The 24,882-nt window shown below is 43.7% G+C and overlaps 1 protein-coding gene across 16 annotated transcripts in view; it reads left to right on the forward strand.

Annotated features, from left to right (window-relative positions):
• Positions 1-24,882, forward strand: part of RALGPS2 (Ral GEF with PH domain and SH3 binding motif 2) — a 255,535-nt gene that overhangs the window by 207,826 nt on the left and 22,827 nt on the right. For 5 of the 16 annotated variants that reach the window (XM_037907399.2, XM_037907401.2, XM_043552513.1 and 2 more), the window contains 4 exons: positions 7,584-7,638; positions 8,471-8,515; positions 14,399-14,476; positions 16,818-16,923. In XM_037907399.2, the coding sequence (XP_037763327.1) occupies positions 7,584-7,638; positions 8,471-8,515; positions 14,399-14,476; positions 16,818-16,923 (284 nt within the window). The remainder of the gene's footprint in view (positions 1-7,583; positions 7,639-8,470; positions 8,516-14,398; positions 14,477-16,817; positions 16,924-24,882) is intronic. The other 11 variants (XM_043552512.1, XM_043552514.1, XM_043552515.1 and 8 more) reach the window with 3 other exon arrangements.

Consider the following 24,882-nt stretch of genomic DNA (forward strand, 5'->3'; position numbering starts at 1 on the left):
CCGTGCATGGATCCCAAATCCTGTGTTCTAGCGATGGTCCGGTGTACTTGCCGTAGTAGCTGCCTGTCTATGCAGAGAGGGAATCATGATTTTTCCCTACCTGGACAACTGTCTGTTGAAAGCACTAACAAGGCAGGTAGCCCTAAATCCACCGAACACACAATAACCCTGATCACCAAGTTAGGCCTTCAGATAAACATGCAAAAAATCCACTCAAACACCAGTTCAACACCTGGAATTTATGGCAGTGGACCTCAACTCCCTAGAGGCAACAGCCTCACTTACCAACAAAACAATTTCTGACTCTAACCAATTTGATCTCTACAGTACAAAACAGCCCGCAAGTGTCTGCCAGAACTTGCCTACGAATTCTAGGCCACATGGCTGCCACAACCTTTGTTGTCCGACACACAAGATTACATATGCAGTGCCTACAAGCCTGGCTCCAAACAAATTATGTCCCACACAAGCACAGTATAAACAAGCACCTCACCATGCTAGAGACAATCAAAGGTTCTCTTTTGTGGTGGACCAACCCAGAAAACTTCTGCAGAGGGGTGCCCTTCCTACCGAATCCACCGTCGATCACCATTACCACGATTGCTTCCCTCCTAGGATGGGGAGCACATCTGCAACCACACTCTATACTGGGCCGATGGTCCACAACAGTGTCTTATCTTCATATAAACCTACTAGAACTGCAAGCAGTTCGAAACACTTGTTCCCACTTCCTACCGCTAATCAGAGACAAGATGGTACAGATTCTCACGGACAATGTAGCTTGTATGTTCTACTTAACAGACAAGGGGGAGTGCGATCACACTCCCGCTGTGTGGAAGCCATGTGCTTTGGCACTGGTGCATCAAGCACAATGTATTATGGCTTCATACCTTCCTGGCTGCTTGAACACAATGACAGATACCCTAAGCAGGAAGTTTTACCAGGACCATGAGTGGGAGCTGAACACGCCAGTACTCCTAGACATTTTCCGAACGTGGGGTGGGGTTTTCCAACTATGGATCTTTTTGCAACTGTGCAAAACACCAAATGCCCCCAGTTCTGCTCCATGCTTTCTGGGCAATGCCTTTCTCATCAAATGGAATACTCTCCTACTATACGCCTTCCCTCCCACCCCCCTCCTAGCCACGTGCTTCACAAGATCAAATGAGACAGATCCAGAGTGATCCTAATAGCCCCCACAAGATCACGACAAACATGGTACCCTTACCTCCTCCACATGGCGGTTTGCCCACCACGCACACTGTCGCTTCTACCTTGGCTACTATCACAAGACGCAGATCGCGTCATCTATCCAGATCCCCAATGACTTCATCTCAAAGTGTGGTTGCTGCATGACTTTTAGACCCTGAAATGACATGTTCTGCAGATGTACAAAACATCTTTTGAACAGTTGTAGGACAACTACCAGACTCACATACATACATAAGTGGAGGCAGTTTGACTCATGGTGCTGACACAAACAGACGGAACCTCTCTCAGCCCCTTTATCTCTCATTCTAGACTACTTCCTGGAACTCAAACTGACTGACATTTCCATGAGTTCCATTCATATCCATCTATCAGCCATCACAGCGTTCCATCATAAAGTACATGGATTCTCTACTTTTATGCATCTGTTCACTAAACGTTTTCTTAAGGGCCTCTCCAATTCCTACCTGGATATTTGGAATTCCACTGCAGCATGGGACCTCAACTTAGTCCTCCATGCCCTCACTGGCCCTCCCTTTGATCCCATGCTACAAGCTCCCTCCTACATCTTTCCATGAAGGTTGCATTCCTAGTGGCCATTACATTCGCCAGAAGGGTGGGAGAACTGTCAGCTCTCATGGCTTACCCTCCTTACACAATCTTTTTCAAAGATAAAGTAGCTCTCAGATCACATCCCAAGTTCCTATCTAAAGTTGTCTCATCCTTTCACCTCAACCAACCAATACATTTACAGACATTTTTTCCTAAACCACACGTGGACAAATGACAGTCCAGATTACACACCCTGGATGTTCACAGGGCTATCACCTTCTACATTGATAGAACAAAATCTTTCCGCAGATCTCCAAAACTGTTTGTTTCAATCACTGAATGATCAAACGGTAACGCCATTTCCAAACAACGTCTATCCAAATAATATCAGACTGCATAAAACTGTGCTACCTCCAGCATGAACAACACTCCGCATGGGGATCTGCACGCGTTCTACCAGAGGCCTATCAGCTTCCATAGCATTTCTTAATAATATTCCCATCATTGAAATCTGTAGGGCCGCAACCTGAGCCTCTCCACACACATTTACCCAATATTATGCTTTGCAACAACATGCATCTTCTGATACTCTATTCATAGAATCATAGAATAACAGAGTTGGAAGGGACCTCTGGAGGCCATCTAGTCCAACCCCCTCCCCAGAGCAGGGCCAATCCTAACTAAATCATCCCAGCCAGGGCTTTGTCAAGCCTGACCTTAAAAACTTCTAAGGAAGGGGATTCCACCACCTCTCTAGGTAATGCATTCCAGTGTTTCACCACCCTCCTAGTGAAAAAGTTTTTCCTAATATCCAACCTAAACCTCCCCCACTGCAACTTGAGACCATTACTCCTTGTCCTGTCATCTGCTATCACTGAGAATAGTCTAGATCCATCCTCCTTGGATCCACCTTTCAGGTAGTTAAAAGCAGCTATCAAATCCCCCCTCATTCTTCTCTTCCGTAGACTAAACAATCCCAGTTCCCTCAGCCTCTCCTCATACCTCATGTGTTCCAGTCCCCTAATCATTTTTGTTGCCCTTCGCTGGACTCTCTCCAATTTCTTCTTGTAGTGTGGGGCCCAAAACTGGACACAGTACTCCAGATGAGGCCTCACCAATGTCGAATAGAGGGGAACAATCACATCCCTCGATCTGCTGGCAGTGCCCCTACTTATACACCCCAAATGCAATTGGCCTTCTTGGCAACAAGGGCAGACTGTTGACTCATATCCAGCTTCTCGTCCACTGTCACCCCTAGGTCCTTCTCTGCAGAACTGCTGCCTAGCCATTCGGTCCCTAGTCTGTAGCGGTGCATTGGATTCTTCCGTCCTAAGTGCAGGACTCTGCACTTGTCCTTGTTGAACCTCATCAGATTTCTTTTGGCCCAGTCCTGCAATTTGTCTAGGTCCCTCTGTATCCTATCCCTACCCTCCAGTGTATCTACCACTCCTCCCAGTTTAGTGTCATCCGCAAACTTGCTGAGGGTGCAATCCACACCATCCTCCAGATCATTAATGAAGATATTGAACAAAACTGGCCCCAGGACCGACCCTTGGGGCACTCCACTAGATACCGGCCGCCAACTAGACATGGAGCCATTGATCACTACCCGTTGAGCCCAACAATCTAGCCAACTTTCTACCCACCTTGTAGTGCATACATCCAGCCCATATTCAGACCTACTGTACTTTCATCTGCTATGACTTCCACTCTGAAGCGCCTTCCTTCCACCGGAGGGCACTGCTCTGAAGTCAACTAAAGTGGAGCACCCACAGGGACATCACTCAAAGAAGAAGAGAACATTACTCACCTTGTGCGGTAACAGAGGTTCTTCAAGATGTGTCCCCCTGTGGGTGCTCCACTACCCTCCCTCCTCACTTCTGCTTTGGAGTTTTATTACTTTACTCTGCAGTGGAGAAGGAACGGGTTAGGGTTAGGCTATGTACTTGTATCTCAGTGTGTTTGATTCTAAGCATTTGGTCAGCTTCTTGAGAAAGGACTATTCAGAATAAGTGCCCAATCAAGAAACACTTAACTGACAATGGACTTTGGGAGATGCCAGTCCACTAAAGGACTCTGTATTGATGTGACTTATACACTCAGGGGCCCAAAATCAAGTGTAAAAGGTACAAATTTAGATTCCCATCAATGTTAGACTTGCCTCTGAATTAAACACATGGTATTTTAAAACACTTTTTATATCTCCTACAATTGGGCCTGGAAAGACCTGTTTTAAGCTGTAATTAAAAATTCAGTTTAAATTATACAAAGTACATGACCACACCACCCCAAATAGAGAAATGCAATGAAACATATCAAACAGAAGAGGAAAAGATGCAGAATAAAAGTTAGAAATACCCAAAGGAGGGAAGTTTGGTGGGGAAACAAAATAAGAAGAAACAAGCTCACAATCCAGTGTCCTTTGGCAAATACACCAAGCTAAGTAGACTTCTGTTTCCTTCCACTCAGCTGCATAAATGTACAATGCTTAAAGGACAAGCATTAAGGAGCCACAAGAAAATCTTTAGTAATATATTTTCTACCCCAGATATAGTCTTATTTTGTGAATCCTTTTATTTCATGTGTTCTTTTTAAGATTCTGCATTGTGTATATGTGACATAATAGCAATAATATAGCTCTTTGCATCTTTAAAGCACTGAATTGTGTTCAGTAGGTAGGCAAAACAACATTTAAAAAAGCTTTTAAAAAAATTGTTCTCCCACTGGAAACAAAAATAGTGAGAGTGAGAAAGTGGGTAACAACAGGGTTGTCCAAACCCCTCTTGGAAACCTGTACATTCTTCTCCCCCTTCTTTTATTCTTTCCTCCTTCAAGAGCCCTGTGTTTTGTGTCACCCATCCCTTCCGGCCCTGAAGGACTGCATGCAGTTCTTTGGAGTCCTGTGGATTTTAATGCTCAATCTCCTAGAGCAGTGCTGCCCAACCTTGTGTTGGCCAAACAGATTTTACATATTTTAATAGGATTTAAAGTCACCCCTATTGACTTATTTTAAGTTCAGCTTGTTTCATATGTATTTAGATAGTTTGTTTCTATGTACAGTATTGTCTCTTTGCACACTTTTGTAAACTAAAATGATGTAAACATGATGACAAAACGATAATGAAACAGCCATTAGTATATTGTGTTGAAGCAGGCCACTGACCTTATGAAATGCTCTGTGGGCCGTAGTTTGGGCACTGCTGTCCTAAGGGGATTCTTGAAGAATGATACAATGTGCTCCCTCCACATATCGGCTGATTTTTTTTTTAATTCCAATTTTTATTATTAAAAATCCTCCTGAACCTTAAGGTAAGGAAATATTATAATTTATATGCCTATTCTATGACCCTTGCTATCAAATATTTAAGGACAATATTTATTACTACTTTGAGGTGGCTTCTGCATATTCCCGCTTGTGATATCAAGGTTCTTGAGCCAAGTGCTTCCAAAAAATTCTAGAGAGCAATAACTGTTGTGACCTTTACTCCCTCTCTGCTTGTTCAGAATTCCGAGGGTATGAAAGGAAGTGTCCCTTTTGTCTGCTGAAGGTGCACACAAACTTGAATTCGCTCAGTGCCCTAAATACTTCCCTCATCATCAGTTCTTGTTTTTCTGCATTTTGGGGGATTATTTTTGTTGTTAGTTACTTAGCTAGTGAGCTTAAAAAGAAAGCCAAGGGTGCTCATACGTCATGAGCATTGCCTGGGCCTGTGAAGAATGGGAGAGCCCCCTGAAATCTTGGTTGACAACGTAAGTTCTTTAGGCCCAATCAACTAAGGGCAGGTCTACACTACTGCGTAAATCAATCTAGCTTGCGTCACTCAGGAGTATGAAAAAGATCGCCCCACCCCACCCCGAGCGATGCAAGTTACAGTGATCTAAGCTGTCCACGCTGACGCTATGTCAGTGGGAGTGCTGTCTTGCCGACAAAACTTCCGCCTCTCGCGGAGGTGGAGTAATTATGCCAACTCCCTTTTATACTGAATTTGTACATATACTTAAAGTTTCAGCTGTTAAGGCCAAGCAATTTGTAAGTTAGAGGGATCTGAGAAAAGAAATTGAGTAGGTGCACATTTCGAAAGGAGGTCATTTGAAATGACTTCAGGTTCCAGAAGTGATAACCAGAAAATTAACTGTAGGAGAAACTGGCATAAATTTTCTGATTATATACCTAATTTTCAGACTTGACTATGGGATTTAGTCACCATTGTCACTGCAGATCTCAGTACTATGGAGCTGCCAACAACACGTCCATATGTTCACGTTTATTTATTAGTCTTTACAGAATCTGTCATCTCCATCCCATATGTTCTGTGGAGCAAAACGGATGCACTAATAGTCTTACCATACACCTCATTTTCCTGAAACATGAAAAATTATTTTTAAGCAATTAAACCTAATTGTTTGCTTAGTCTAGGCAGAGGTGGGCAAACTACAGCCTGCAGGCCACATCCGGCAGGCGGGACCATTCTACCTGGCCCTTGAGCTCCCGGCTGTGGAGACTAGCCCTTGGCCCCTCCCCTGCTGTCCTCCCTCCCCCGCAACCTCACCTCACCGCCAGCACTCTGGCCCGCCGCTCCTACCAAGCAGTGTGGCTGGTGCTGGCGGGGCTGCGAGCTCCTGCTGCTCTGAGCAGCATAGTAAGGGGGTGGGGAATGGGGGGTGGTGGTGTTGGGCAAGGGGTCCCGGGGGCGGGGGGGGGGCAGACAGGGAGCAGGGGCCGGAGGTTCTGGGGAATGGGGGGGTTGGATATGCGTGGGAGTCCCTGGGAGCCTGTCAGGGGGAAGGGGTGTGGATAGGGGACAGGGAGCGGGGGGGGGGGGGGGGGGGGGGCTTGATGGGGGTGGAGTCCCAGGAGTGGGGCCGTCAGGGGACAAGGAGCGGAGGGGTTGGATGGGTTGGGAGTTCTGAGGGGGGGAGTCAGGAGGCAGGAAGTGGGAGGAGGCAGATAGGGGGCGGGGGCCAGGTTACCCAGCCCTCCAATCAGTTTCGCAGCCACGATGTAGCCAAAAACTTTGCTCACCCCTGGGATAGGGAATAAACTAGATGACTTGTTCAGGTCCCTTCCAGCCCTATATTTCTATGATTTTAATAAGCATATCAGTTAAATCATCGCTGGTGCTAGCCCAATGGGGGCCCTAAGCAGGAATATTTCCTCCCCATCACACAGAACACATACTAATAATTAATAGGGAGCCCCTAATAGGGAGCTACTTGGGACCCTAAGCAATTGCTTAGTCTGCTTATGCATAGTGTCGGCTCTGGGTTAAATTCAGTTAACTTAAAAAAGTTAATTAAGGGTTTCTGAATCAGCATTGGCTTTTAAGATATTGGAGACTTTCAGTGAAGTTAGTGTGGAGCTAGTGGATTAAGTTCCAGTCTACTCCTGTATGTGTTTGCTGTATGTGAAGCTGCATCTGTTCATCATGACAGTGAATTACCACATTTTGTGTTGTGATGGCACCTAAAGAAGCAAGTCTTTTTAAATGCACATCAGGTTGGGCATGAAATAGACAGATGAAAATTTGGGACTGTTGCAATAATTTTGAGAACACTTCTCCCCTTTAGCCTTTGGATATTGCAGATATCTAGAACCAGTCTTCTTCCAAATCCATATCTCCTACATTTTTTATCCATAACTCTTAAGTCATTCCTAAAGTGAGCACCTTCTATGTAGCGTTTGTTATAGATTTATTTCTGCCTAATCTCTCTCATAAAAATTATAAGGAAAAAAATGTCACAGTTGGAACAATAAGACTACAGATGGTACAAACTGAGGAGTAAAATAGTTGGTTTCAAAGTATTATGCCTTCTGGTTTTAGGTAGCAGTGATGGTTCAGAACTTAGTGAAGAGACTTCGTGGCCAGCATTTGAAAGGTAAGAAAAACTGCTACATCCAAACCTATATCTCCAACTCCATTCAGACCTCACTAGTTAAACCTATCACTCAACTCCTTGCAAATGAAGTGTAATGTTAGTGGTATGCAGGAGTCAATTATGTAATAAACTGAGTAACAGCCATTGCTTCTAGAGTACAGTGTACCCTTTGGTTCTTGTCAAGCCAGCTTAGGGGGCAGCACCTTCTGGTTATCAGCTAACAGAGAGCTTTGTCACATTACTGGCTTGTTGCTCAACTTTGTCTCCTGAATTAACTGGACCACCACCAAACCCCTGACAGATTTACTTTTCATGAATACTGGCATCATTGTGTGCCTTTCCTGTTTCAACATCTTCACTAGCCCTGAGACCTCCTCTATGTATCTCTTGTATTCCTGTCTCCCTGCATTCCCACCAAAGTCCTGCTGCTCTGGCTGCTCCTTCCTCTGCTGCCTGCTCTCTCCTATTCCCCCCTCCAGCTCCTGATTACTCCTCTGTCTGCAACTTGGGAAAATTCTGAAGCAATCCCAGCTATCACTACCTATCCTATGTAATGTAGACTTTTATATCATGCTCATTACCATAGTATATGAACACTATCCAGGTGTCATTGACCACTGTAATCCACCCTCCCAAGTATTCAAGAGTGAGATGAGGTGTTAAATAGTTACAGTTGAAAATAGTAAAAATTGGAAACCTAATGTTTTCCTGCAAGCTATTAAGTTGAACCATGAATAAAGTGTACTGAGCCCACTACCTATTCACCCAACAGTCTGCTGGTAACATGGATTATAATTCTCTCTCTCTCTCTCTCTCTTTCTCTCATATTCAGGGAACCCATCAATCTGGAAACTGACTGGGGTAACCATGCCCACATGTATGCATGGAGACATGGATAGAAATTTTGGCCTAAGGACTTTGTTTATAGCCAGGAACTGTATCCCTTCCCAGTAGTCTGCCTCTGTCTTGTAAAAGCAGTTCAGATTGTACAAAGTTCCTTATGGAGAGAGATTTAAGTTGTGCTTTGTACCAAAGGTGTACTCTTCAATACCATCTCTTCCTATAAAATCTGTTATTTCCATGGAAGGAGTCCCTAAGCATCCAGTGGATGAGAGGCTAGAACAGTCTCTTCAGAGAAGCAGACTGCTCCTGGGCTACCCTACATGCAGCTATAGCATACAGCATTATTTAGAGATTCCCTGAAGTGCTCAAGTCATCTGTATTGATATTTAAACAGAACAAACTCAGAAAGAAGAGGATCTGGAACTTGCATATAACCCATTCCTATACGTGATGCAGCTTGTGATATCACAAGGTTTTCTTTCTGCTCTTCCTACTGTGCTCCACTCTTGCCAGGAAGTGCATTTGAGTAGGGTCCTGAGATGTGGGTATCATATTGAGTGTCCATTTGATTCAAATTCCCTTTGATCCCCAAAAATTATAATAGGAAAGCCTTAGATACAGTGGTGAAAGAAGTCATGGATCTGAGTAAGCTTCCTCTGGCCCAAGGAAGACACAAATTTCTTCCTCAAGGGCAAAAAACTTAGATTCTAGCAAAACGTCAGAACTAATCCTTTCTTGTCTCCAAAGGAAAAGACTACTTCTCATGGCCCTTATCTCAAGAATCCAGAAGAAAGCAGATTATCTCCAGTCCCTCTCCCAATAAATAATGAGAACTGGATGGATCAGACTCTCTCCCCAATTGAGGGCAAGTTGAAAAGTTTGCTGCAGGTCTGGGCTGGAACTATCCAGGACAAATGGGTTTGCACACTGAGCATCATGGCTACCTCACAGAATTTTTCATTCTGCATTCATCACCAAATTCCACATCCTTTTGATGCTTCCCTCTGTCCTGACCAAGGAGTGAGCTTTTTTGGACTCTATTTGATGTAACCTCTTTTTGAGGACATTTTCTCTTGTCCCATCCCAGGAAAGGGGCTTAGATTCTTTATGAACACTGGGAATATGTATGAGACCTTCATAGGTATGGCTTATGTCTTTCAATCACTAAAATGGTGGAGCAAAGCTAGGAACTTGATGTGGGATGCTTTGACTGAAATGCCTAAAATTAAAAGTCGCTGTGGTGCCTGCCTGAACAGTTAGAAAGTTGTACAGCAGAGTTCCATTCTTGTTAAGGAAAAAGGTCCCTTTGTGAACAAAGGAGAAGCATCAATTAGTTGGAATTGCTAGCCATTAGCAAAACCATGACTCACCAAATGCCCTTCATGACTACCACCTCCATCCTGGTTCAGAGCCAGGGAAAGGGAACTGAAAGCCGGTGTCCTTCAGTTTATCTTCCAGAGTGAGGGGAGTCAGCAGATTAATGTATTTGCGTCAAGCAACAAGAAATTGTATTTTTTTCTATCTGAGGCATTGGGAGAGCAGGATATGGAAGATATGTTGTTCTAATTAAAGTGGACATACCATCTTATGTACACCCATTCTTTTTCCTTTCCTGGCTTAGGTAACCAGAAAATTCAGAAGGGATGGAGCCTGAGTCCTCTTCCTTATTTGCTTATCAAATGCTGTTTCTCCTGAAAAATGTCCTCTGTGGAGGTTACCTATTTGCAGAGACTTGGTAATGCAATATTTAATATGTTTTCAAGGCTCAGAAGTTCAAACTGGCAGTCTGGAACTTAATAGTGAGCTTTAAAAACTTTGGGATCTGGATCAGTTTGTCAAGATCCTCTTGCAGTCCAGAAAGGATCTGCTGTGTTTTAAAAGATTTGTATGTTGAACATGTTCTCACTTCAGAATCAATGTCAGTCAAAAGCTGTCTTAGCTACTTACTTGGTAGATTCACTAAAACTAGCCTAAGGGTGTTAGATGCTTAACTTCCTTAGGTACTTTTGGAACTTCCTTGGTATCTTACTTGTAACTGCAGTAAGAGCCCTCCACTTATTTGTGAGGAATACAGTTAGTTTTTACCCTCTTGTCCCTTGATTCACTAAATTACTCCTGGGGGAATTCTGTGCCACTGCACATACACAGAATTTATGTCCCCCGCAGATTTCTTTGCTCCCCCACAGAAAAATGACTTTCTGACAGGGAAACAAAAGGAAGACACGAGCGGTCATGCAACCCTCCCCAGCAGTATAACCCTCCTGCAGGGGCAGGACTGAGGGAGACCTGGCTGGTGGCTCCTACCCTGCTCCAGGCTCAGTTGCTAGTCCCAGCTGGGCTGTGAATGATGGGACTTCCTCTTCCCCTGCACGGCATCCGGGGCTGGGTCAGATTCACCCCCAGATTTCTCCCACAGCTGCAGGAAGCTCTGCAAACTCCCTCCCCTCATTTCCTGCACCCATCACTCCTCAGCTGCAGGGGCAAGGATCCCTGTACAGGGAGCTGCTCCCCCATCTGCCCAACTCCCATGCATCCAGACCCCCTCATACTCACTCTTTCACCGAGCCTCACCCCTCTGCACTCAAACACCCCCCCCCCGAGCTCCACTTCCCCTAAACCTGGACTACCCTGACAAGCCATCTGCACCCGGATCTCCACCCCACCGAGCCCCAACCATCTGCACCTGGATCCCCACCCCATTGAGCCCCACTATCTCAGCATCTGGACCCCCCCTCACTAAGCCTCCCTGCCCCACCCAGACCTCCCTGCTGAGCTCTATTCCCCACCACAGTCAGATGCACACCCCCCCACTGAGTCCCAACTACCTTCACCTGGACTCCCTGCAGAGTCCCATTCCATTGCACCCAGAACCACCCCCCCACACACACGCACACAAGCCCCTGCGCATCCAGATCCTCCAATGAGCTGCCCACATGCAAATTGCCCCACACACGATCCTCTCAACCCACACCTATTCCCCCAAACTAAGCCCTTCAACGCTCGGATCCTGCCTTGCTGAGCCTGCCTGCCCACACCTGGTGTACCTGGCATGGAGGGGCAGGGCCCTGGGGTGTTTCTGGGGCAGATCTGGACCTTGTGCTGTGTCATGGTTGAGTGCAGCCTCACCGCTGAGTCCATGTCTGGAGGAATGTGGGGGCTGGACAGTGATCTCCCAACTCTGTGCAGCCAGTGGCCTGTGCTCCCCAGTGCCGTGCTGGAGCCTCCACATTTATTTGAGAAATAAAATTTGCAGAATTTTAAAATATTGTGCACAGAATTTTTATTTTTGGTGCAGAATTTTTAATTTTTTGGCACAGAATGCCCTCAGAAGTAACTAAAACATGGTCAGAATTACATCTCTCAATTAAAGCTCCTGCAACCAGCTGGGAGATCAACTTAGTACAGAGACAATTGATACAACAGCCCTTTGAACTAATGGCTATGACTTTGTTGTCTTTTCTTGTCAGTTGCCTTCGTTGTTGTCATTACTTCTTCAAGGAGGGCCGGTGAATTCAATGCCTTGTCATGAATAACGTTTTTTCTTTTTTTCCTGGTAAAGTGGTTCTCAAGACAACATCATCTAGGATTTTTACTCAAGGTTGTTTCTCCTTACCATTTAAATTGGTATATTTCACTCCCTTTATTTCCCCCAATTGTTCCCATCCTAATGAAGTAAAGTGGCATCATCTGGATGTCTGCCAAGATGTTATTCTACTCAGGCAGAGCAAGATCAAAAGCCACAATCTTTCAATAAGTCTGAGCAGGACTTGTAGAAGTGTATAGATGAGCAGGTGAAACTCCTCTATTTAGTTTGAACTAATTCTATAAAATCTCTTTCTATTTGATGGATAGAGGGAAATACAGCTTCTTATGAGAAACGCTGCAAAATGACGGCCTGGCATCTTTTCACTCATTCATAAAACACGTTTGAATGTCTCATCATCTTCAGCTGCTGGCTTTGGTTGTCGTATCTTGCAGGTTGCCATCATCCCTTGATCTCTGTTTGACTTTCTGTCCCTCCCTCTTCTGAGTTTCTGACTGCTTTCTAATTCCTGATATTCCATTTCCAGACTGATGGATTACTTGTGTATGAAAATGAAACAATTTTGTCCTTACCTACAATTTGTTGCTTTATGGCAGGGAATAGATCAGTCTGGATTTTCTCTGCCTCGTAGTGACAGTTATATTTAGGTTGCCTAAGGCTTTCCATTATAAAAAGTTCTTGTGACTTTTTTAAAGCTCTGACACTCCTTTTGTTTGAAGCAGGCTTTTGAAGTTCATCAGGGAGAAAGCCTTCAGGCTAGAGAAGTGCCTTTTTCTGTGTCTCTTGAAATTCTGTTCAGTTTTGGCTAAGATATAAACCAGATCTAATCACCATTTCCCCTCAATTATATTGTCAGCAAAATTTTGTCAAGTGTGTTCCCTCCTCTAGGAGGTCGTACCGCAGCATGTAGATAGACCAGTGGTCTGTCATCTCAAGTGCTGGTGGGCAATTTTCCTAATATAGTTTTTATCCAGACTGATTCCTTGTTATGCAAAGACAAATTTAAAGATTAGAACAAAGCTTATTTCCATCATTTACATGGAAGATGGATGCAAGTCACAAACCTCTGATCTATATATGTTGTTGATGTAACAGTTATATTTAATTTTTAAAAATTGTAAGCATAAAAGTTTAGCTGTCTAAATCATTAGGGGTTTTTAGAAGTTAAAAAAAAAACCTGACCTTATCAAATTTTGCAAATTGAAAGATACCTGTGTTGCTGAAGGGCAGAGATTAGTTATTTAGAACACAGTTTCCTTGGGAGGGAGAATAGGGTGGAAATTTATACTTATAGTACATCTATGGCGAGGATTCTTATTACAGCATATGAAATTATTTGAGTTGGTAAGGGAATGTAAACTTTATATTTTGTTTAACCTTTTTGATATTACTGTGTTTTCTTCAGTACTGCTATTAATTAATCAACATATCACCATTGACTTCAGTGGAGCTACAACAATTTACACTAGCTAAGGATCTGGCCCTGTATAACCAGCTTTGACTCAGGCACAGAATAATATTCAAAAGATAAGTGTAGAAACCAAGTGCTGGAATTGGGTAGCAGTACTGAAAGTAGTAGTGAAGGGCTCCAAAATTTAAAACTTCCTATGTAACGTTTATACTCCCTTTAAACTGAAGCATTGAGATATTACAGGTTTGCTGTCTCTTAGAGTTTAAATAATTTGCATTTGACCTTGGAACCATAATATATTAAGCCACAAATATCATTCACTAACAAGATTTTGCTTTGTTGACTTTCCCCAGCCAATAAAGGTGTATCCAAGTGAAGTATCTGTTTTTAATCTGTTTTAATATTAAATAGATATTGTCTCATAGCAGACTGTATGTGATTTTCTTTGTAAGTTGTTGGCTTCAGTGGTTGATTTGGAAATGGTGCCTATACTCAGGATTTAGTTAAGAAGTCTTTGTATTCCTCTAACTACGGTTGCTTGTGTGCCTATATCTAAGTTTAGGGGCCTTATTGCCCTTTGCTTCTTGTCACAGAGTATGTAGCAGTATCTATAGTCAGCATTAAAGGCAGCAGTTTGCAACCTAGTTCCTTATAGTATTTTCATTTTTATTTTGTGAGTTAAAAGAAGCTTTTCTGGTCTCAAAACCCATTAATTGAGATGACAATAAAAATACCCCAGTGCTATGAGCAGTGACATCAAGAACATCTGTTCAAATAAGAAATGTAGATTTTGACATCTACCACTGCATGTTTTTTCCTAATGAAATCGTCCACTACTGCTTATTGTAGGAGTGGTAGTTATGTGGCACAAGAGAGACTTTATTACACTGTTCTAGCAAATTATGCTGCTTGTGTGGATAAAAGTATATGTAATATATACAATTTATAATGGAATCCAACAGGAACAGATTATACCATTCTCTCGGTCCGGTGACAAGAGTGGCACGAAATGGCTATCGAGGCCACATGAAGGCCAGCAGGTACAATAATCCCCTGCACCCAGGGGTCACAGATTTTTCCTCTGGTGTTGGTGACTGGCTTGATAATTAAGTGGGTGTCCTCTGACATTTCTGATCTTTCTAACTTTCAAGGCAAAATTAAGGTAGTGATCATTAAAACAGAAATTTTCTCTTCTGTGATTTGATCTGTGTCATCATACAGGCTCTGGTTCATTCTGTTCTGCCTATCCAGTTTCTAAATATTGTATCTCTACATCAAGACTTAAAGGTGCTTTACTATAGGTAGCTTTTTAACAATGTAACACTATGTGGGTGGTGGTAGAAACCATGTTGGCAACAAAGCGTACTTGTGCTCAAAACTGCGTCCAAGGTGTTTTCTTTGTTAATAATTCTTCATTGAACAGAATGGCTGACTTGGTTAAATTGCAAGTCATGAGTTAAAATTGGCCCTCCGTGTGGCCAGACTCATTTTAAATAGCACTATATATAAAACTGCATGCTCACTCAGCTTTTCATTGTCTAATTAAATTACAACTCTGTCTGCAGCAGTGTGGTACTGTAATTGTAAAAGAGAAGAGAATAACTCCTATGTATTAATGAGTAGCGAGTGTTACTTGTAATTGAGTTAAATTCACGTTCATATCAGTGTCCAAATTTGTCAGTGTATCACTGTCAATTAGTAGCTGTAGTGAAAATGTTTGCCAGATTTCTGAGTTGTTTTGCATATGCATAAATGTTGTGATGGGTTAATGGATTAATTCTGGTTTACTTCAACAGATGTCAGAAATTTGTAGTTTCTCAGCATATTTCTAGAGAACTGATGCATACACCAATTTAATTATGTAAACTGGTTGATATAAACTGAAATAATCCCTGTTGTGAAAATAAGAATCTTTCCTGTTTTAAAATAATTTGTAAGCCAGTCAGTTGCTCACTTTTAATAAAGTTTGGTTTCCTTTTCACAATACCAGGCATCTGTTTTTGGCATATTCTTTTTGGGCACCATATAGATTGATAGGGAATTAATAGCACATCAACTGCATTAAAACACCCACAATTTACTTCTGTGGGCCAGATTTTCTGCTCTCTATTATTGATGTTCCTTTACTGCTCTCAAATATCTTATAATTAAATTGTGCATGTTTTGTTGAGCTTTTGCTGTGGATTTTTAATTTTATTTTTTGTAATTTGACTGACTCAGATGATTCTAATAAAAAATCCAGTTTTTCCCACTAGGACTTAGGAAAAGATTCTAATAAAAAATCGCAACAGTGATACAGCATTGCTTGTTCAGGGGGTAATGACAAATCTATGACCATTTACCAATTAGAATTAGTTATAGTTGAAATATAACTGTATCCTAAGCTTTGGGAAGTGCTTTTTAAAATCATGAACCACCTTCTGGCCTCATTAGTTTGTTATTCCTCTGCAGCATGGGGACGGGTCACTTACAGGTTTAAACTAGTATAAGTGGTGGATTCTCTGTAACTTGAAGTCTTTAAATCATGATTTAAGAACTTCATTAACTCAGCTAGTGGTTAGGGGTCTATTACAGCAGTGGGTGGGTGAGGGTCTGTGGCCTGCAATGTGCAGCAGGCAGACTAGATTATCATGTTGGTCCCTTCTCTCTGTAAAGTCTGAGTCACAGGTTATGTTTACACTACCACTTATTTCAGAGTAGCAGCCGTGTTAGCCTGTATCCGCAAAAAGAAAAGGAGTACTTGTGGCACCTTAGAGACTAACAAATTTATTTGAGTGTAAGCTTTCGTGAGCTACAGCATCCGATGAAGTGAGTTGTAGCTCACAAAAGCTTATGCTCAAATAAATTTGTTAGTCTCTAAGGTGCCACAAGTACTCCTTTTCTTTTTGCGACTACCACTTATGTCACTCAGGGGTGTGAATAAGCCACCACCCCTCAGTGACGTGAGTTACACTGAGCTAAGAGTTGGTGTGGACAGCACTATGTCAGCAGGAGAGTTTCTCCTACCAATATAGCTACCGCTGCTCATTGGGGGTGGATTAATTAAATTGATGGGAGAGTGCTCTCCTGTCAGTTTAGAGCGGCTACACTAGGGCTTACAGTGGCGAGGCAGTACTGATGTAGCTGCGCCATTATAAGCTCTCTAATGTAGCCATAGCCTGAGTAATCATTTACTTCTGCTTCTGACTGTAAATTCCACAAGAGCAATCACTCATAGCCACCAAAGTCTTGTTTCCATGATGAAGTCTAATAAATAAAATGTCAGCATTTCTAAATTAAAGTACAGATGTTCATATTATGTTTGGGTAATGATTGGAGTACTGCTTTGGGAAAAGGATATTTATAAATTTTACATGCTATTTTCTCACATGCTTCTTGTAGTTCTGCAGAATCTGAAGATTTGGCTGTTCATTTGTATCCAGGAGCAGTTACTATTCAAGGTGTTCTCAGGAGGAAGACTCTATTGAAGGAAGGCAAAAAGCCTACAGTAAGACTTCAAATATATGCAAACCATTTTTCCTCTTCCTTTATTTTAAAATGATATCTTTAAAACAGAACAAAGCTACTTGGTTAGAATCCAGAAGTCTTTGCTCACTTTTTACTCAGTCCTTGCTGAAACAGAACTCTTGCTAAAATCAGTAGGAATTATGATCAGGTAGGAACTGACTAAAAAATGAGTAAAGACTTCAGTATTTGGTACCTTATATATTTGCCACTTACAAAGGCTCCTGCTCCTAGATTTGATTTTTTGGAATTCATGTGATCTGTCTAAATCAAGGAATTACTGTTATAGAAGTTGATCTTTTGTGTTCTTTCAAAAGTATTCCATTAATCCTAAATTGTTAACATTTTTGCATTTGCATAAACTCCATAACTTATAAATGCATTTAATTTACCATAGTATAACTTGGTATCTATCCATATCCACCACTAAAAGAAAAAAAATAAAAATACCTTTAGAGGACAAGAGCCTGGCAGCTACTGAAATTAAACAGAAATATTGTTAAAATATTAGTGTTGATATAAGGCTATAGACACAGGAGAATTCACATTTACAGCCTGTACAGTTTTATTGCTTCTTCCTTGCATACACAGTCTATAGCTTCATACATTGTTGAGACACCTCTACAATGCCTGAATTAAATAAAACTGGATATATTAAGGAGGAAATGGCATCCTTCTCTGAACTTCTTTGCTTTAAACTATAATGGTAACACTCTGTTAATGATATTTATGTATGTAATAATTATATTTATAACTTCCAGACTCCCCCAAGCCAAAGCACTTGGAATACTGCATGATAAGGTTGGCACCCATGCTTCAGTTGAATCCATGTGGATGGACCCTTGTGTTTGTGCCATTGATTCAAGTGCCAGTCTGTGCAGATACAATTGCAAGATCTAGGGCCTTAATTTTTCTTGATTTAGCAAATAAATGTTTCTCCAGAAGTAATGTATCTATCAGATGATTGTAGATTTACACCACAAAATTCCTTGGATTTTATTTACATTTTTAGACCTACATATTTTTCTCCTTAATCCAAGTAGGTTTTTCAAACTTCGACTCCCAAAAAGTGTTCTGTTGTTGGAAGGTGTCTTTTTATTTCCTTTTAGTAACTAGAATGTCAGTTTTGCTGTCATTCATATCCAACTGGAGTGTGGAAGTGCTAACCATTTGTTTCCCTTTCCCTCCCTAACTGCTGAACTGATCCAAAGAGTGAACAAGCAACCTGGAGTACAAAATGTCATTATTCCCACTCATTTATTGCTAGATCTTTAATGATGTAAATTGGCATAGTTCCATTGACTGAGGGAGCTATCCCAAAGTATACCAGCTGAGAATCTCTCCCGTATAGACTATTTCTGTATTTTGACATATTTGACATATTTTGTCTATAAAGGTGATTTCTTGGATATCACAAACACGAACATCATATCTATTTCTATACTTCTCATTTATTTGCAAGCCCAGTCTATCTTAAATGTCCTTGTTCTAATATAGTAATTTATGCATGTGTTCAACTAATTAAAAGTATTGCAAATGATATTGTAATGTAAATACTTAAACTCAGAGCAAATAAAGTTAATTCATTTTATATTTTAAAAATACGAAAATGTCCTTGTTTGCTAAATCTATTGATGTTAACGAGTGTGTGCAGAGGATCATAATGGGTCTTTTAAAACTGCTGGGATTCGTCAACAAATACAGTGGATTCTGCTGAAATATTTCATATATTACAATATTCTGGCACATAGTAAATTTAGAGAAATAAATTAACTGACCATTTAAAAAAAGACTAATGTATTATTAATCATTAAAATATAGTATGAATGTATGCAAATTAGAGTAAATGCTTGCAGCACTTTTTAAAATCATCTTGAAGAAAAGCAACTCAGTCCTTTAATTACAATGCTGATACCATACAGTAAATAATACTGCTTTTTGTTAATATTGCTTCTATCAGCAGCTGGTTTGGAAATTTCTTTTTATTTAAACATGGTAATTTCAACTGACAATTTGCTGACAAAGGGCAGCACATCAAAAATAATCATTGTAGCTTTTTATAAGCCATCACAAATGCCTATTATTGTAGCTCAGTTGGCTTGCTGACTGTGGGTTAGAAGCAATGTTGTAGTTTCCACTACACTAACTTATAGAGATGGTCACATTGTGATAGACTCAGTATCCGGTGAGAGGAAGACAATTATACCACTATATAAGCATCACCTGATTAATGGTGACTTTGGAGCAGAAAGCATGTTCTTCTTCAAGTGCTTGCTCATGTCAGTTCCATTCTAGGTGTGTGCATGTGCCCATGTGCACAGTCGTCAGAGAATTTTGCCTCAGAGGTATCTGTAGGGTCAGCTGTGGGGTGCAGCGCTCATGTTTCAGTATATGAGGCACTGTCAGCCCTATGCCCTCTCAGTTGCTTCTTACCGCCCGTGACAGTTGGTCGGTGCGACTTTTTCTCCTTGCCTAGCAAGTTGGTTACCGGTTCTCTCCTTCCTTCAAACTTTTGGTGTCTTGTAAATAGTTTGTTTACAGTAGTTAGTTAGTAAGTAGTAGTAAAGTAGTGTAGTTAGTAAGTTGGAGTCCCAGTGGGGTTTTAAGCTTTCTGGGTTTTAAGCCCTGTTCTGCCTGTAACAGGCCTGTGCCTGTTAGTGACCCCCACATAGAATCATAGAATAACAGAGTTGGAAGGGACCTCTGGAGGCCATCTAGTCCAGCCCCCTCCCCAGAGCAGGACCAATCCCAACTAAATCATCCCAGCCAGGGCTTTGTCAAGCCTGACCTTAAAAACTTCTAAGGAAGGGGATTCCACCACCTCCCTAGGTAACGCATTCCAGTGTTTCACTACCCTCCTAGTGAAAAAGTTTTTCCTAATATCCAACCTAAACCTCCCCCACTGCAACTTGAGACCATTACTCCTTGTCCTGTCATCTGCTATCACTGAGAATAGTCTAGATCCATCCTCTTTGGATCCACCTTTCAGGTAGTTAAAAGCAGCTATCAAATCCCCCCTCATTCTTCTCTTCCGTAGGCTAAACAATCCCAGTTCCCTCAGCCTCTCCTCATACCTCATGTGTTCCAGTCCCCTAATAATTTTTGTTGCCCTTCGCTGGACTCTCTCCAATTTTTCCACATCCTTCTTGTAGTGTGGGGCCCAAAACTGGACACAGTACTCCAGATGAGGCCTCACCAATGTCGAATAGAGGGGAACGATCGCATCCCTTGATCTGCTGGCAATGGCCCTACTTATACACCCCAAAATGCAATTGGCCTTCTTGGCAACAAGGGCAGACTGTTGACTCATATCCAGCTTCTCATCCACTGTCACCCCTAGGTCCTTCTCTGCAGAACTGCTGCCTAGCCATTCGGTCCCTAGTCTGTAGCGGTGCATTGGATTCTTCCGTCCTAAGTGCAGGACTCTGCACTTGTCCTTGTTGAACCTCATCAGATTTCTTTTGGCCCAGTCCTGCAATTTGTCTAGGTCCCTCTGTATCCTATCCCTACCCTCCAGCGTATCTACCACTCCTCCCAGTTTAGTGTCATCCACAAACTTGTTGAGGGTGCAATCCACGCCATCCTCCAGATCATTAATGAAGATATTGAACAAAACCGGCCCCAGGACCGACCCTTGGGGCACTCCACTAGATACCGGCCGCCAACTAGACATGGAGCCATTGATCACTACCCATTGAGCCCGACAATCTAGCCAACTTTCTACCCACCTTGTAGTGCATCCATCCAGCCCCATACTTCTTTAACTTGCTGACAAGAATACTGTGGGAGACAGTGTCAAAAGCTTTGCTAAAGTCAAGGAATAACACGTCCACTGCTTTCCCTTCATCCACAGAACCAGTTATCTCATCATAGAAGTCAATTAGATTAGTCAGGCATGACTTTCCCTTGGTGAATCCATGCTGACTGTTCCTGATCACTTTCCTCTCCTCTAAGTCCTTCAGAATTGATTCTTTGAGGACATGCTCCATGATTTTTCCAAGGACTGAGGTGAGGCTGACTGGCCTGTAGTTCCCAGGATCATCCTTCTTCCCTTTTTTAAAGATGGGCACTACATTAACCTTTTTCCAATTTTCTGGGACTTCCCCCGATCTCCATGAGTTTTCAAAGATAATGGCCAATGGCTCTGCAATCACATCCGCCAATTCCTTTAGCACTCTCGGATGCAACGCATCCAGCCCCATGGACTTGTGTATGTCCAGTTTTTCTAAATAGTCCCGAACCACTTCCTGCTTCACGGAGGGCTGGCCACCTCCTCCCCATGCTGTGCTGCCCAGTGCAGTAGTCTGGGAGCTGACCTTGTTCGTGAAGACAGAGGCAAAAAAAGTATTGAGTACATTAGCTTTTTCCACATCCTCTGTCACTAGGTTGCCTCCCTCATTTAGTAAGGGGGCCCACACTTTCCGTGGCTTTCTTCTTATTGCCAACATACCTGAAGAAACCCTTCTTGTTACTCTTAACATCCCTCGCTAGCTGCAACTCCAGGTGTGATTTAGCCTTCCTGATTCCATTCCTACATGCCCGAGCAATATTTATATACTTATCCCTGGTCATTTGTCCAATCTTCCACTTCTTGTAAGCCTCTTTTTTGTGTTTAAGATCAGCAAGGATTTCACTGTTAAGATAAGCTGGTCGCCTGCCATATTTACTATTCTTTCTACACATCGGGATGGTTTGTCCCTGTAACCTCAATAAGGATTCTTTAAAATACAGCCAGCTCTCCTGGACTCCTTTCCCCCTCATGTTATTCTCCCAGGGGATCCTGCCCATCAGTTCCCTGAGGGAGTGAAAGTCTGCTTTTCTGAAGTCCAGGGTCTGTATTCTGCTGCTTTCCTTTCTTCCTTGTGTCAGGATCCTGAACTCGACCATCTCATGGTCACTGCCTCCCAGGTTCCCATCCACTTTTGATTCCCCTACTAATTCTTCCCGGTTTGTGAGCAGCAGGTCAAGAAGAGCTCCGCCCCTAGTTGGTTCCTCCAGCACTTGCACCAGGAAATTGTCCCCTACAGTTTCCAAAAACTTCCTGGATTGTCTGTGCACCGCTGTATTGCTCTCCCAGCAGATATCAGGATGATTGAAGTCGCCCGTGAGAACCAGGGCGTGCGATCTAGTATTTTCTGCGACTTGCCGGAAGAAAGCCTCGTCCACCTCATCCCACTGGTCCGGTTGTCTATAGCAGACTCCCACCACGACATCACCCTTGTTGCTCAGGCTTCTAAACTTAATCCAGAGACTCTCAGGTTTTTCTGCAGTTTCATACTTGAGCTCTGAGCAGTCATACTGCTCCCTTACATACAGTGCAACTGCCCCACCTTTTCTGGCCTCCGTGTCCTTCCTGAACAGTTTATACCCATCCATGACAGTACTCCAGTCATGCGAGTTATCCCACGAAGTCTCCGTTATTCCAATCACATCATAATTCCCTGACTTTGCCAGGACCTCCAGTTCTCCCTGCTTGTTTCCCAGGCTTTGTGCATTTGTATATAGGCACTTGAGATAACCCGCTAATCGCCCCTTGCTCTCAGTATGAGGCAGGAGCCTCCCCTCTCACACGCTCCTGCTCGTGCTTCCTCCCGGTATCCCGCTTCCCCACTTACCTCAGGACTTTGGTCTCCTTCCCCCGGTGAACCTAGTTTAAAGCCCTCCTCACTAGGTTAGCCAGCCTGCTCACGAAGATGCTCTTTCCTCTCTTCGTTAAGTGGAGCCCGTCTTTGTCTAGCACTCCTCCTTCTTGGAACACCATCCCATGGTCGAAGAATCCAAAGCCTTCTCTCCGACACCACCTGCGTAGCCATTCATTGACTTCCACGATTCGACGATCCCTACCCCGGCCTTTTCCTTCCACGGGGAGGATGGACGAGAACACCACTTGCGCCTCATACTCCTTTATCCTCCTCCTTCCCAGAGCCACGTAGTCTGCAGTGATCCGCTCAAGGTCATTCTTGGCAGTATCATTGGTGCCCACGTGGAAAAGCAGGAAGGGGTAGCGGTCCGAGGGCTTGATGAGTCTCAGCAGACTCTCCGTCACATCGCGAATCTTAGCCCCTGGCAAGCAGCAGACTTCTCAGTTTTCCCGGTCAGGGCGGCAGATAGATGACTCAGTCCCCCTGAGGAGAGAGTCCCTGACCACCACCACCCGCCTCCTTCTCTTGGGAGTGGTGGTCGTGGAACCCCCAACCTTAGGACAGTGCATCTCATGCCTTTCAACTGGTGGAGTCTCCTTCTGCTCCCTTCCCCCAGATGTATCATCTGGGCCACTACCCGCAATGGTACCTGTGGAGAGAACATGAAAACGGTTACTTACCTGTATCCGCGTTCCTGGTACATGGACGTTCCCCCTTCTTCTTCTGGAAGTCACATGTTGCCAGATTTCTTCACCGTTCTCCTGTCCGCGCTGCACAGCCTGCTCTGAATCTTCAGAACCTTGTGCCTGTAGAAGCATATCCTGACGTCTGTCCAGGAAATCTTCAGTTTCTTTTATGCAACGCAGGGTCGATACCTGTTGCTCCAGACCTTGAACCTTCTCTTCCAATATGGAGACCAGCTTGCACTTTGTACACACAAAGTCGCTTCTGTCCTCTGGAAGAAAGACAAACATGGCACATCCAGTGCAGGTCACAACAGTTGAACACTCCCCATCCATATTACCTTCCTACTATGAGCTTCCTCAGGAGATGCACTAATTACTCAGAGAAGACGTTAGGGTGTAAGCCTCAGTGGGCTCACTCCAGCGAACTTCCAGGCAAACTCCTGCTGTTTGCTGCTCTGCTGTCCCCTGCTGTTCAGCTGGTTCCCTGCCGCTCAGCTGGTTCACGGAGCGCCGGCTTTTTTAAACAGCCAGGCTCACCTGAAACAAAACACTCCCAACTCCCGCCCTTTTCAGCCAACCAGTCAAGCACTCGCTCAAACTTTCAAGCTGCCCTCACTGCAAACACTCCGATCCTCTCACCAAGCACACACTCAGATACCCAGATACTCACCAACACAGATCCCAGGCAAACTCCTGCTGTTTGCTGCTCTGCTGTCCCCCGCTGCTCAGCTGGTTCCCCGCCGCTCAGCTGGTTCGCGGAGCACCGGCTTTTTTAAACAGCCAGGCTCACCTCATCAGCTGCCTAAAGTGCTTGGGAGAATCACATGTGAAGGACAAGCGTTGCATCTGTAAGAACTTTGGTCCGAGAGCACAAAAGGAGCATGACATCCCTTTGAGGGCCCTCCTCACGGAGGTTGCTCTCCGCCCGGCATCAGAGCACTCCCAGCCAGACTCTACTCCCAGCACTTCAGCCTCGTGCATAGTGCACCCCCGACACCGGGCTCTGCCCAGCAATGCTCTCCTTCGCCAGTGCCCAAGAAGAAACTGAAAAAACACGACTCCCCAGCAATAAACTAAGCAATAAAGGCCAACAGGCATCAGGTAAAGGATCCAGTTCAGGCTGCCCGTTCACCCCGGAGCTACTTGGGAGTGCCTCCCTGGTCGGACCCCCTAGCCTCCCCAAGGGATCTACCACCAACTCCCAAGAGTAGTAGGGGACCCTCACTCATGGCAGGGCTGTTGTCTTCCCAGGACCTACCGGCATCCAGAGAGCAAAGGATCTCCCAGCGCCACTGGCACTGTGCACAATGCTGGACCTGGCAAAGGCTCCCTATGAGGGCAAGCCAGCCATAAACCGCCTACCCCTCCAGAGGGCAAGCAAACGTGCTGGTCCCCAAAGCTGAGGCAGCACTCTCCGTCTTCACAGTCCAGGTTGCCGGTTAGACGTCCTAGTTGCCGCCACTGCATTCAGTCTCCACCTACTTGACCCGGCTCATCCAAAGGGAGATGTCAGTCACAGTGTGGCCAGCACTGATTGTCCTCCCACCAGCAGTCTCCATGGCATAGATCCCCATCACCTAGACCACAGGAATTATCTCTGATGCGGTACGAGTT

The sequence above is a fragment of the Chelonia mydas genome, chromosome 8 (assembly GCF_015237465.2).
Source record: "Chelonia mydas isolate rCheMyd1 chromosome 8, rCheMyd1.pri.v2, whole genome shotgun sequence".
In the NCBI taxonomy this organism is placed as follows: Eukaryota; Metazoa; Chordata; order Testudines; family Cheloniidae; genus Chelonia; species Chelonia mydas.